General features: G+C 52.4%; 6 protein-coding genes across 6 annotated transcripts; 2 read left to right on the top strand and 4 right to left on the bottom strand.

Moving 5' to 3' along the window:
- Nucleotides 1-425: 425 nt before the first annotated feature.
- A1O9_06495 (uncharacterized protein) lies at nucleotides 426-2711 on the top strand (the record flags this gene model as incomplete). The annotated part of the gene is made up of 1 exon (XM_013405705.1): nucleotides 426-2711. One exon carries the CDS (start codon nucleotides 426-428, stop codon nucleotides 2709-2711), a length of 2286 nt encoding a protein of 761 aa, XP_013261159.1.
- Nucleotides 2712-3565: 854 nt separating this feature from the next.
- A1O9_06494 (uncharacterized protein) lies at nucleotides 3566-4591 on the bottom strand (the record flags this gene model as incomplete). The annotated part of the gene is made up of 1 exon (XM_013405704.1): nucleotides 3566-4591. Exon 1 carries the CDS (start codon nucleotides 4550-4552, stop codon nucleotides 3566-3568), a length of 987 nt encoding a protein of 328 aa, XP_013261158.1. The 5' UTR covers nucleotides 4553-4591.
- Nucleotides 4592-5959: 1368 nt separating this feature from the next.
- A1O9_06493 (uncharacterized protein) lies at nucleotides 5960-8470 on the top strand (the record flags this gene model as incomplete). The annotated part of the gene is made up of 1 exon (XM_013405703.1): nucleotides 5960-8470. One exon carries the CDS (start codon nucleotides 5960-5962, stop codon nucleotides 8468-8470), a length of 2511 nt encoding a protein of 836 aa, XP_013261157.1.
- A 503-nt stretch (nucleotides 8471-8973) lies between these two features.
- Nucleotides 8974-9681, bottom strand: A1O9_06492 (uncharacterized protein; the record flags this gene model as incomplete). The annotated part of the gene is made up of 1 exon (XM_013405702.1): nucleotides 8974-9681. One exon carries the CDS (start codon nucleotides 9679-9681, stop codon nucleotides 8974-8976), a length of 708 nt encoding a protein of 235 aa, XP_013261156.1.
- A 657-nt stretch (nucleotides 9682-10338) lies between these two features.
- A1O9_06491 (uncharacterized protein) lies at nucleotides 10339-10809 on the bottom strand (the record flags this gene model as incomplete). Its single annotated transcript, XM_013405701.1, has 1 exon — nucleotides 10339-10809. One exon carries the CDS (start codon nucleotides 10807-10809, stop codon nucleotides 10339-10341), a length of 471 nt encoding a protein of 156 aa, XP_013261155.1.
- Nucleotides 10810-10829: 20 nt separating this feature from the next.
- A1O9_06490 (uncharacterized protein) lies at nucleotides 10830-12093 on the bottom strand (the record flags this gene model as incomplete). Its single annotated transcript, XM_013405700.1, has 2 exons — nucleotides 10830-11719; nucleotides 11877-12093. The coding sequence occupies 2 exons, from the start codon at nucleotides 12091-12093 to the stop codon at nucleotides 10830-10832; spliced, it is 1107 nt and encodes a 368-aa protein (XP_013261154.1).
- Between the last annotated feature and the right edge of the window lie 927 nt (nucleotides 12094-13020).

The raw sequence follows: 13020 nt of genomic DNA, 5'->3' as shown, positions 1-13020 counted from the left end.
GCCAACAACAAGTCCTTACTCCCGCCTCTCAGTCTCGGACTCACACTCGCATCCAGACACGGCCACAATCCTCCCCTTCCAGTGGTGTGCGATCTCTACGAAGAACCCCGAGGTTAGAAGAGAGACCGACTAGGCCCGTTGTCAGGAGCAGAACGTCCACACCAGGTCTCAAGGGTTCCTACCGCCGCAGAGCACCTAGGTCCAACTCCGACACTCCTCCCCTTCGCTTTGATGAGTCGGGTTCTACCACCCCACAAGACTTCCAACGACTAGTCCGGAGTGAAACCTTCTGGCCCAAAAGAACAACCCGAATCACCAGGAATACCCACGACGCCATCGTTTTTGCCTTGGAAGCAATTCGTGCAGGCGGCGGTCGTAGGTCCCCCGAGCCACTGACTGCCGATCTGCTCGAAGAACAGGCTCGGATGTCAGATCTGCTACGGGGCAACCCCCCCACCTCTGCCCCTGCCACTGCCACTGCACGCGTCCAAAATGGAGGAACTGCTCGCACCACTGCTGCTGGTGACTCCGGTCCAACTCCAACTGGCCCTCCACGGTACAGGACTCCAACTGATGTCATGCGGGAAAGACGAGCGCGAGAAGCACGACGAGCAGAGGAGGCTGCCAGACAGCAGCAGTTACAGGAGGACGAAGCACGGAGAGGACCACAGGAAAGAGTTGTTGGCGTTGGGGATGATCCTACACGTAGACCCCCCCGAAGACCTTCGAATCCTCCTACACAATCCTACAACATAGCCGGTCCTTCTGCGCCACCCGCCTCTTCCTCCAGGCGGCAGGAGAACCAACCCCCAGATCCAGCAACTACTTCGGCAAGACCAGGAGGCCCCCCAGACCCTACCCGTGTCATATCCGCCAATACTCAACGGAATCGCACCGAAGCTTATGAACAACTGAATGTTCCCGCTCCTGCTACAGCCCGACCTCCCGTTGGAAGACCAGACCAACCCACCCAGGCTCATCAACCACCACGACAAGGTGCCCCTCCAACGGCGGCAGCTGGAGCAGCACCCGTCCAATCGGCACCCCCGCCTGGGCCCCAGTCTGGAACACAGCCCGGGCCTCGATCAGATCCACAACCTTCCGCAGCACAGAGTCGAAACCGCTTCCCCAACGCTTTCGACCGCTGGGAAGACCTCTCTTCACACTGGGAAGGCATTGTGTCATCCTTCCTCCGTAAACTGCAGAACAACGAAGACGAACTGGCGGGGAAACCCATTGATCGCCAGATGGCCCGGCAGATCGATGATCTATCTGCTGCGGGTGCCAACCTGTTTCACGCTGTAGTCGAATTGCAGCGTCTTCGAGCTTCGTCCGAGCGCAAGTTTCAACGATGGTTCTTCGAGACTCGGCACGAGCAGGAACAGGCTCAACTCCGACAAGAAGAACTAGAACGTCAACTGACCGCCGAACGCGAAGCTCGGACCCACAGCTCCACTTCCATCGAAGCGGCCCGTGCAGACAGAACCCGTGCCGAAGAACTGGTCAAGGAAATGCGCCGAGAGTTACAGATCAGTAAAGAAGAGGCACGGCGGGCGTGGGAAGAGTTGGGTCGAAGAGAGCAGGAAGAGCGCGAGAGGACCATTGCCCTGCGAAGTGGTGAGCCCACCCTGATCGGTGGAGTGCAAGTCGTGCCGATGCAAGGCCTGCCCAGCCGGCAGGTCAGCTCGGCTCAACGCCCACAAACTAGAGATGGTCCGACCGCTGGTGCTGGTCCGGGCACGCTGTCTGGTTCAGGCTACGCACAACAACTGCCATTGCCTCAACGACCTCCTTCCAGAAGCCAGACGACCACTACCTCTCTCGATTCCCCAGGCGAAGAAAGCCGCCAATTCACCTACCAAGGAGAGACTGGCACCTCACCCACTGTGACGGACCCATACACTGAAGGTTCACGCCGCCGTGACCAGCAAAGCCCACAACAGCTGCGCCACGAGCCAGATACACAATTCTACTCGAGCCCATCAAGACACCCGCAAGCATCCTCACCTCTACAACCACCCACCTCAGCGGCTGCCATTGCCGCCGCTCGTGCTATCGCGCTTTCTTCTCAGCCCCCACTGCCAACCCCCATCCGCTCAGGAACAGGCGGCACCGACCACTCCTTCATCCCATCGACTGCCTCTGCTTTCTCCGAAGAGGAATACCACATCAACCCAGATGGCAGTTATACACGAGATGATCAAGGCCACAGAATCCCGTATCGTCAACCGATCCAACGAGGTCCAGCAGGGTCGTCCGCTCTGTCCGGAGAAGAAGGCGAGATGACGGAGGAAGAAGAGGATGACGATGACGACCACGACCACGCCGCCGACATGGAGCGTGAAAGAATGTACGCTGCACAATACCGCCAGTCCCAGCCGGTCACGCTCCCAGCGACATCAATGGCGCAACAGCCACGCACCAGCGCGGGTGCATTACCGTCCATCCCACAAGGTCGAACCATCAACGCATCATCGGCCGAATACACCTCACAGGCACAGCAACAGCAACAAGGAGGTGCCTACGCCGCCCCGCCGGGCTGGGAGAACATCCAAATGCAGACCTCGCACCGCCACCCAACCCGCCTCAGCGACATTATCGAGGAGCAGACGGCACGCACTTCCCCCAGCCGTACCAGCTATATCAGCGGTCAGGGACTCCCTGGTGACGGCATGCCACCCTCCAGCGTACCGCCAACGACTCGGAGATGATGAATGTGTGCGTGGTCCGGGGCTCCAAAAATCGCTCTCTTGAAAATTTCCTCCGAAGAGAAGAGAAATCCATCATGGCCGGGGCGTTATACCGCCCTTCTAGACTCTAAGAGTGTACCTAGTAATTTGGTTGGTGGGTGGGGTGTATGTGCATAAAACAAAAAGGAGTGGGCAGGGAATCTGCATTGAGTGCATGCATTGAATAGCGTAATAAGCCAAAGCCCGGCTGATCTGTAACTTATCATCCGTCATCAAAAGTTAGCTGGCCAGAGAGGAAGAGGAGGATTTTCGCTGGATTCCTAGCCACCCACCGTGGTGTTGTTTGTGTCACTTATTTACCTCTCTATGGGCAAGCGATGGCGTATATAGGAGTGGGTCGGGATCGAGATCGGGATCGAGATCGCTCACCAGTGGTGGATGGTGAGGTATGTATGTGTGTGCTGATCATCATCATCATCGAATCAAGAATGCATCATCTGGGAGTTTTTGGCTCTTCTCATTATCATATGACACTTGTTTCGTGTTATCATCGTTTTCTCGTTCTCGTCCTCATACTTGTGATAGTATTCCCGAAAGGGAGAGTCCCAGTGACTCCAGTCCTGATGGTGGCCAACAACACCGGTTCCGTTCCTGTCAGCCTACACAATATTGAGAACCAATCATACTACCAGTATTGCAATGTCGTCAACAGTCACTCCCTTGTCGTGGAGCTTCGTTCTCATAACCGCCACTGGCTTTCAATTTCTTCTAGTTCTGTGTCCAGAAATTTGTTGTTCATCAATCGTGCACCAATTATGCACCAATTATGCACTGCTCGTTGTCATCTCACAGTCGAATAGTCGTGACAATAGAAATCATCCGTTCCACGCACTCGGATTCGAGTCGATTGTTGGTTGAGTGTAACACCAACAGGTTCGGGTGAAAGGATTGAACGCGGCTGGCTTATTTCCTTCATTGAAGCATATCATCGCTGCACAAGCTTCGGCTGTCATGATTGTAGTATACACGTCAGGCTCCTTGATTCCCCGAGTGGTAAGCTTAACTTCTTGCTCGGCACTGTTGAACATACACCCACAATAACCATCAGTCCCCTGAATCATGTGCATATGGTAGAAAGGACATGCCACGACGCAGTCCGCAGCAAAAATCTGACGCTTCTCAGGGGCAATCAATCCGGCAGTATGAGGTAAGCTGCGCTTCTCACCGCCGGATAAGGTGACCAGTGCCAATGCGACGCTCTGACTAGTATCCATCTTGTCGATGTCCCGCACTTTGTTGCTGCTCACGACAGAGTAAAGTGTGCCATCTGCAATCTTTTGTATCCAGTATGTGATGACTTGTGGATTATACATATTGACAGCAATGACTTCGCAATCAGCAATCACAGTTTGATTAACACCCTGCCCTTCGTGGACGACCTTAGGGACCAAGGCAACGTTTGGTTGAGGATCAGCAAGGCCAATGCTGTCACAGGGGAGGCTGACGCTTGCATTCACTACAATTGTCACGGCAACAGGCCCGTTGAGTTGAATAAACACCTTGAAGATACCACTCTTGAAATAGGGAATGATTGAACTGACTGTGGCGGTGTTCTGTGGTTGAATCGCCAGGGCTTCAGCAATCAGATCTGGAGTAATGTCAGGCTTTGGTGGCGGGATGTAGGAAGGTTCAGGATCGGAGATTTGTACTACTGATTCATCCTGTCCTGGATCGCGTTGCTGGAATTGCGTCAAGGGTGATCCTGGATCCTCGGGGTTCGTTCCCAGAGCGATCGGTATGGAGCTGTCGAACAGATCTCTTACTGTGCTGCAAATACATGCATCATCGAGAGTAGAGTACATGGCTTCTTTATCGCCACCACATACTGTTTCAGCGCAGGGATGGGGGATCTAGTAATGGTCTCCTGTTAGTGGGAGCCAGGCCATCAGGGATCATTGATCTACCTGGATATCAGGAGAGTCTCTGCAAACGCATGACAGTGTTTTGTCGTCAAAGTATGCTTGGCCAAAGGCACATTTCATGGTCGAATAGATATTGACACCAATCTCTAGGCAGGGTTGCTCCTTATCCGTCTTGATCTGAAAGGATATGCGTCAGCGCCCATTCAAACAAGACTGAAGCTTACCTTACCTTATTGCTGGGCCTATCAGGGCACGTGCAATGTAACGTGTTTGGGTCGAAGTATGCCTGGTTGAAAGCGCAGTCCAACTTCTTGCAGATGCCTGATCTGAAGACAGTGCATGGTATTGGTCGGTCCTGTCCTGCTCCAGGCCCCAATGCGGTCTGAGTTGGTGCCGCAGACACTACGGCAAGGAGTGTGACGAACAACTGTAGGTTGTGAACGGCAACCATGATTTGTTTGGAGAAACTTTGAGAAAGGGTCGGGATTTTGGAGCAGGTGATCAGGACAAGGACGGAAGATTCAAGAAACGATAGAGAAAGAAGCAGAAAGATTAGGCTGGTAGAAGATAGAGTACATAGGAGCAGTGTGAGAGTGGTATGGTATGATAGAGAAGTGATTGAAAGGTTTTATGAATCCTCTTGAAGGTGATTGCCAGACATCTGAGAAGTGAAGGCACGCATGCATTCGGAGCGGCACTGACGGGGGGCAAGGGTGGGCACAACCTGCACTGATTCCACATCGCTACTTCCAGTCTGTGAATTAGAGCCCTTAGGAATGGGAACTTCTGGTATAGTGAGGTCGCGATACAGTGACGACAATACGTGATTGAGCAATAAGAAGGTGCCGGTGCCGGTGCCGGCGCCAAGAGATTATACGGGCAAGGCTGCGCTAAGACCAAAGAGGCCGACGAGGCTGAGGCATCAGCCGGCTTGGCATTTGCAGGGACCAGCCTCGGCCCAAAACACCACCACTTTGACCACTTGACATGCTCATCGTCAATCCACAGCCTTGGGCAAAAGAGTGCAGGTAAGATGTGTTGGCATTAAACGACTGTATCCGGCTTGATACAGCTCACCACCATCACGCTTTCCCCAACCCCTGTTCTGATGATGTGTTTCACTCTGGTTGATCCGTGTTCTAAGCGAGTGGCTGGGAGCCGTCATTGGTCTGCCTCAATTCCCAACCACCACCACATCCCAGCCTCACCACCTTTTCCATATCTTCCATATCTTGTATTCTCCGAACTCTGCTTTGGCCATCCCTCCATGTCTCTTCCCACTTTGGTCAACGTGCGTCTTTTAGCTTTTGCATTTGTTTGGTCCTTGCACTTGCACTTCTCAGAGTAATGAACGTGGTAGCAGACGCTCAGATCCAAACTGTCAAACGGGAGACTCCTCAGTACCTTCGTTCACAATCTTTCAAGTCCGACGCTGCCTCCAACGAATACTTCTCAGACTATGCGTCGGACGCTGTCAGTCAAGACTCCGACGATAGCAAAGCAAGCTATGAAACTCCGCCATCTCGAATATCAACCCCCATTGTACAACAGACTGCGCAGGAGTCAGAGATGACCCTACCATCGAGACCGGGTGCAACTCACCCCGCTCCATTACACATCAGACAGAACGAGTCCGGAGAGAGGACTGTTCGAATGCTCACCAACTTTGATGAAATGAGCCCCCCCACCCCAGGCGTGGACGACACCCCATATATCAGATTTGCCATTGAGCAATTGACAAGAGATGAAGATGTTACAGGCCAGGGCAGACACAGTACCACGACCCCCCTCAACTACTCTGCCATACCCTCGCCTCCTGAGCCTGCGCAAGGCTCTACTGAGACTCTTGCGACCCCTACCCCATCACCTCCTCCACCAACACCTCCCCAGCAACCGCGAACTCCTACGCCTCCCACGCAAACACCGATCCAAAGAAAACCAGTTGCGCAAGAAGTCATGATCCCAGTAGATCTATCGAAAGACTTGCGATCACAACTTGGATTTGTACCACTACCACTCCGCCTTCCGTTTCTCGTCTTATATTTATTCCTATGCCTATTAATGATCGCCGCACTAATATTCAACCTCATCTTCGTCCATGGGAATCATGGATTATACGACTACGATGGAAATGCCTCCCCACGATACTTTGTTTTCAAATATCTCCCCCAGCTACTCGGTCTTTTACTGATTGTGTGGCTGTTTGTCATTGAAGCCGCAGTGTACCGAGCTCTCCCATACTTTTGCATGGCGCCAGGCCACCGCAACAACGCCGTCTTGCATGGAATGCGGATACTTCCGGTAAACTTCGTGCTTCCAGATTTCACTTTCTTTCGAGTGGGTGAGAAGCTGCTCGGAATTGTCTTCGTCACGTTCTGGCTGATGAGCTTCACGATCCCCCTATTAAGCTGCCTTTTCCAGACCCAGTGGATTACCAATGACGGTCCTGCGCGTTTCCGATGGACAGTTGTTCGAGGTGTTGGTTGGACATTGGTCGCCTTGTACATCTTGCTCAGTGCTGGTGTAACCTTCTGCCTTGTTCGGTTCCGAAGCAGCAACTCTTCCCTATTGTGGGATCCCTGCTCCATAGCAGATTTGCTTTGCCTATTCCGACGCTCCAATGTTGTGTCGGATTTTGAGCAAGCCGAGGTCTCTCCACAGCCAAATGCATCAATGCCACCCAAAGTACTGCGCCTTGGGTTTTGGACCACTTCTGAGAGATCTGATGTCTTTCATGGCGTGGGAGAGGAATACGCTCCTATCAAGCGGCTTTCCTTTCCTCCCAATCGGCAGAAGGAGAAGCCGGTCGCCGGGTTTCTCGGTCGAGATGATACGCAGGATGTCGAAGCACAACGTTTGTCGTATGGGTCAGCATTCACTCGCAACGTCCACTCTCCATTTGTTCGGTACAGATGGGTTCCATGGTTTCTGCGAGACTCTGCTGTCCTTGCATCCATCATTGCAGCGATCCTCCTCGTCATAGCCTTCTTGGTTGTGAGCTTTGTCAACCGTGCGGTTCAGGATGGCTTTGACCCTTTACTGCCATCACTAACGAACGCCGCCGGTTTCTCACCTGCCAACTTCCTCTACAGCTTTATTCCGAGCCTTTTGGGGATGATCCTTTTCCTGATATGGCAACCTATTGACATCTACTATCGATCGGTTCAGCCACTCGCTAATCTATCTCGCCACACTGGTGCCGACGCGCAACACTCGCTTCTGCTGTCATACCCTGCACAGACGCCGCTTGGTGTTGTGATACGAGCCGTGATCAATGGTGACTATAAATTAGCTTACATCACCTTCATCGGTCTACTCTCTCTCTTGATTCCTGTCCTCGCTGGTGGTGTCTTCACTGCGCGATTCTACGAAAGTCAAAGCCAAGTAAAGATGGTGGCCAGCATGCCTGGTTATATTGCTCTCTGTGTCTTCGTGCCGATATATGCATTATCTTTCTTGGTGGTCTGGCCAACAAGGAAACGATATCTACCACACAATGTCAACACTATTGCTGGTCTCATGAGCTGGCTTTACGCGAGCCCCCTTCTTGATGACGGCATGGTACAAAATGTTCGGACAAAGTCCGATCTGACTTCGAGGCTCGTTGGTTCTTCTGCATCCTCTGGTCTTACTGGAGACAGCTCCGCAGATGAGAAGTCCAGATTTGGCCGTCGTATGCATACCAGCACACGAGGCAAAGCGATTCGATATGCATTCGGCGTCTATGTCGGTCGCGATGGTAAGGAACATTTAGGTATCGACAGGATGCAAAGACCTGGCAGTCGGGAAATGCTTGTCCACCACGCAAGCGACAGATTCGACTATTCTACTATTGCGAGACACTCTGGCAGCAAGTGACCTGGCAACCTTTCAATTCTTGCAACAAATCACTTCCAACTTACAACCTTTTTAGTCAATCTGGGGAGATGGTAAATTGGTTTCGGACCAACATTTGGCACTGATATAAATTTATGAACCCGATCAATAACGGATATGGACATGGATAAACGCAACGCTACGCAGCACATGGGTCTATGGAGTTTTTATGCCAAAAAGGACATGATTAAGGGAAATACAATGGGCTTGTACTAGGCTTGTAGAACGGACCAGGACATAATCGTTCCCAAGTGATGCATACATTAGCTCGATATATGGCATGAGAGATACCCTAATGGAATTTGCCATATAAAAACAAGCTGAAGAATACTTGTTGGTCTTATCTATTAATTGACTGAACTGGGTAGTCTTTTGTCCGCCGCGATCACATCGATGCTCCCGACTTTGTCGCAATTTCTAGCCAACCTCTATGTCGTGCGCTCCAATACTCGGTATGCAAGCGCATGGAATCAAAGATCTGTCATTCATACCACCGTCGACCCTCGCTCCTCCATCTCCCTCTTCGTCCGAAACGCCTCCAAGGCGCCCTCCAAAGTCTGCCTGTTCGTAAACTGCAACTCCACATCACCCACCCACCCAGCCCGAACCTCCTGCTCGGTAGCCCACACGAACGCCTGATGCTCATTCGGATCCAACTTAACACTCACCGAGTTCTCGCCCCCATCATCCCCTCTCGTCTTCTCAACATCCACCAGAAAACTAAATTTACACACCAGGTTCCCCGTGCGCGTCAAGAAGATGTGGTCCGTCCCACCAACCAGGGGCCCGATCCGCGTGGCTTTCAGGCCGGCCTCCTCCCACAGCTCGCGCGCCACGCTGTACAACATGCTGGGGTCCTCCGGGTCGCATCCGCCGCCGGGGATTTCCCATTTGCCCGGCATCGAATCGTGCACGGAGCGTTGGATGAGCAGGAGTTTATTCTCGCTTGTTGGCGACTTTGGCATCATTCCTGGTCCGCTGTTGTCGGGACTGCAGCCGCTCTTCGGTGCCTTAGGTGTTGTCGGGTGAGACTCGATCACGAATGCCCCGCTGGCAACGTATTTGTAGCGGAACTCTGCTTCGGGTTGCTTCGCGACGTGGCTTTCGTAGGGGATGTCGTACTCGTCCACCAGGTATTTCGTGTAGTCGAAGGCCGGGCACGGCGGCTGATGTGGGGTTTTTGGCTGTGTCATTTTCGAAATTCGGCAGCCGCTCGGATTGAGATTTCAATGCTGTATGTAAGTTTTATTATGTTAAGCTTCGCGTGGAGATGCGGTTGCTTTCCATGGTCAATGCAATCTATGTATACTGTTGAAAGCACGCCCGGACTAGGTGACGGCGTGAGTCACTGTTGCGAGACCGGTGTGGTAAACACGTTCTGCCTGGAGGTTGGTTCTGATCGGGCTGAGACGTGGGTGAGATTGTAGGTGGATGGCCCACCGTATTTCCTACAAAAACTTATCAAGAGTCAAATTGGACGAGAGGGAGAAACTTTCTTTGTGACAATTGAGCGAATTCTAGGATCATCGACTGCGCGCAGCTGAAATTATCCGTGATGTGATGTGACGTGCAACTTTGATATCAATCTACCGGGATCGCGATTTATTTACCCACTAAGCCCTTCGACTGGTAGTCGAAGGGGATAGAACAATGGCTTGCAGGCAGCAACAAATTGATCCGGCAATCGCCCTAAATCAACACCAACAGAGACACTGGGTACCGGCTCTAGACCTCGTCCGATCACACTGTGCTGTGCCTCAATATATCGAAGACGCTGTAAACGAAGACACCACTTATGCCCATCACCAACGCTGCCAATCGCTCAACCACGAGGACCTCGAAGCTAACTTTCACTTTGCAAAAGCCACCTGCAGGCCTTGCCTGCCATCACCCCATTTGACCATGCCGGCAAAATAATCATGGGCGCCTTCGATGTCGTCCTGCGTCGTTTCAAACAGCTCAAGGTTCTCTCCGAACCGCCGGAAGATCGTTGCAGTCACGCTGTACAACTCTGCATACGCGAGTTGACGACCGATACAGTCACGGCTCCCTTTTCCGAAAGTCAAAAGGTACGGTTCAAGCCTCGTAGCCTCACTGTGGTCAAGCCATCGCTCAGGGATGAAGTCATCGGGATCAGAAAAGACTCCCTCGCGACGCTCAATGAAGAGAGCTGACATTCCCACGGCAGTGCCTGCTGGGATGAGGTGCTCGCCGTAGACCATCGGTTTGGGGATGACTCGAGGTAGTCTAGAGTATGCACCGACAGAAAGCCTGTCGTTTGTGTCAGATTCGGTGTTCAGTGTAATACGAAGTGGAGCCATGATTGGGGGGCATCCAGGCCTTACCGTAGCGATTCTTTAATCACAGCAGTCAGGTAAGGCAGTTTCTCCAGGCTCTGCCATGTGGGAATATCTTTCGGGTCGGGGATTGCTTCATGCAACTCCTTGACCAGCTTGCGCTGTCTTTCTCGGTCTGCCAGAATCACATAGGTCATGTGCGTCAATACCGCGCCAGTGGTCTCAAATCCAGCAGCAAGAAGACTGTTCGCATCGATGCTCAAGCGATGTAGAGTCTTCTCCTCGGGAGGCAGGCTGTCGCTGGTAGCAAGAGCGGCCAGGATGGTGCGCATTCCGGCCCGATCTTTCGCCTTGACCTCGTTATTGACCGCCTCCAAAGTCCACTGGTCGATTTGAGCTTGCATGTCAAGGACCTCGAGAGCTTTTGGACTGGCCACGGCCGTGACCCACCTTGGTAAGCCAAGCATCACTGTCATCATCCAGGGGAACTGCCTTATCACAGGACTTAAATCCCAGAGGCTCCTCCAGGAGGCATAGAACGCCTTGCCGAAATCCTCGCGGTTGAGGAGTCCTAACTGGCGTCCAAAGATGTATTCACTAATGAGGTCAGCTGTCAAGCATCGGTATGCCAAGAACAGAGGCACGGGTTTGCGGGCTGCTTTGCATCCAAGCATTCGCTCGATCAATCGATCAGAAAGCCCTTGGAGCTGAGAGTGGAACTTCTGCACGGCCTTGACCGTGAAGAATGGTGTCAACGACTGTCGCCGGATTCGATGGAGATTTGCTGAAATAGTGGAAAATGTCGCTTCCGGGTTGCCCAGCATGGAATAGAAATAGTCGTACTTGTCGAACCGGTTCGACATGTTGTACAGGGTGTCGTAGAAAGAAGCATCGAGGATATGGAGTTCGTTTGGGCCGATGCGGACGATGGGGCCTGTAAAAGTGTTGATGTCCCATCAGTGATCCGGCTTCTAAGCCCTGCCTCGAACATGAAAGTACTCATGATTGCGACGTGACATTGGCTGTGGACTATAGATGCCCTCTGCCCACGGAAACAGTACTTGTCTAAGCCGAATGAGATCAAGACTTACCATATTTCTTGTGCATCTTCTCGACCTGCCAAATATAATTGCCCTGATGGACTATATCATAATACCCTTCATACCAAGTAGTTACCGCGGCCAGTTTAGGCCCTGGAAACCTCGCGAGTGGGTGGAAACACAGCCGGTACATGACACCTGCAGCACCCCCTGCCACCGCCACCGAAAGAACGAATATCACAAGAGACACATGCAGATTGAGCTCCATCGTCCTGGCTGAATCCTGTTCCATTCCAATACCGAGCACGAATGTCCACCATATCAGATGCTATCAAGTTTGAGGGGTATGCCAACATGGTGACATTTATGGAAACCCTGGAGCAGGGGGACACTCCAACTACACGACTTCTAGTATTAGGCTCTGCTCTGATATGCGGCCTTGCAAATGCAGTCAAATGCCGGCTGCGGCCGCCCCATAGCTTTCTCGATGATTTGCCCCGTGTATGGAATGGAGTACGGAGTAGGTAGTTACTTATGTGGTTGGAAGCTAGATAGAGGGTTACATACGTGCATCGCGGGAACGGGGCGAGGCTTCCGTATCTGCAGCCGAACCTGGCCCTGAAGGCCGTTGGCCACGTCATGAATCTCAACGGGCCTTCGTATGTATTGAGGCAAGGATTCTTCTTTTCCGCTTTCCTCCGTGCCTCGTCTGAGCCATCATCGCCTGTCCCTGGCCAGAATCCATGTGCCGTAGCAGACCACCAATCACACAGGATGCACCTAGCGGACCTACACTGTCATATCAACAACGTATCCCTTGGCCATATGTGCAGATAGTGCCAATCCCTTCACGAACCACATTAAGCGCGCCTGTAATGGGACTGCTTCCCCTTGGTCCTCACGGTCAGCGAATTATGATAGAAGGGATGCTCGAAAGCAGTATACCGGGTATTTCGTGACTGGAGTCCGCATGCGATCAGCTGTGGGCCACTTTGCATGACCTGATGTTGATGAAGGCTGCCAACAGCGGACCACTCTTGAGGACTGGACAACCCACCTCACCCATGTGCACCCTCTTCAACATGTGGTGTATTTCTCGTTTTGGGACTTGTTATTCTAGGAATTTTTAAATCGCTTGCTCTCACGGCTCTACCTTTCCAACATGGCAGCTGCCGGTGATGGCACATCAGCCCTT

Source organism: Exophiala aquamarina (genome assembly GCF_000709125.1).
Source record: "Exophiala aquamarina CBS 119918 chromosome Unknown aczIA-supercont1.4, whole genome shotgun sequence".
Taxonomy (NCBI): Eukaryota; Fungi; Ascomycota; class Eurotiomycetes; order Chaetothyriales; family Herpotrichiellaceae; genus Exophiala; species Exophiala aquamarina.
This window is presented reverse-complemented; position numbering and strand designations above follow the sequence as displayed.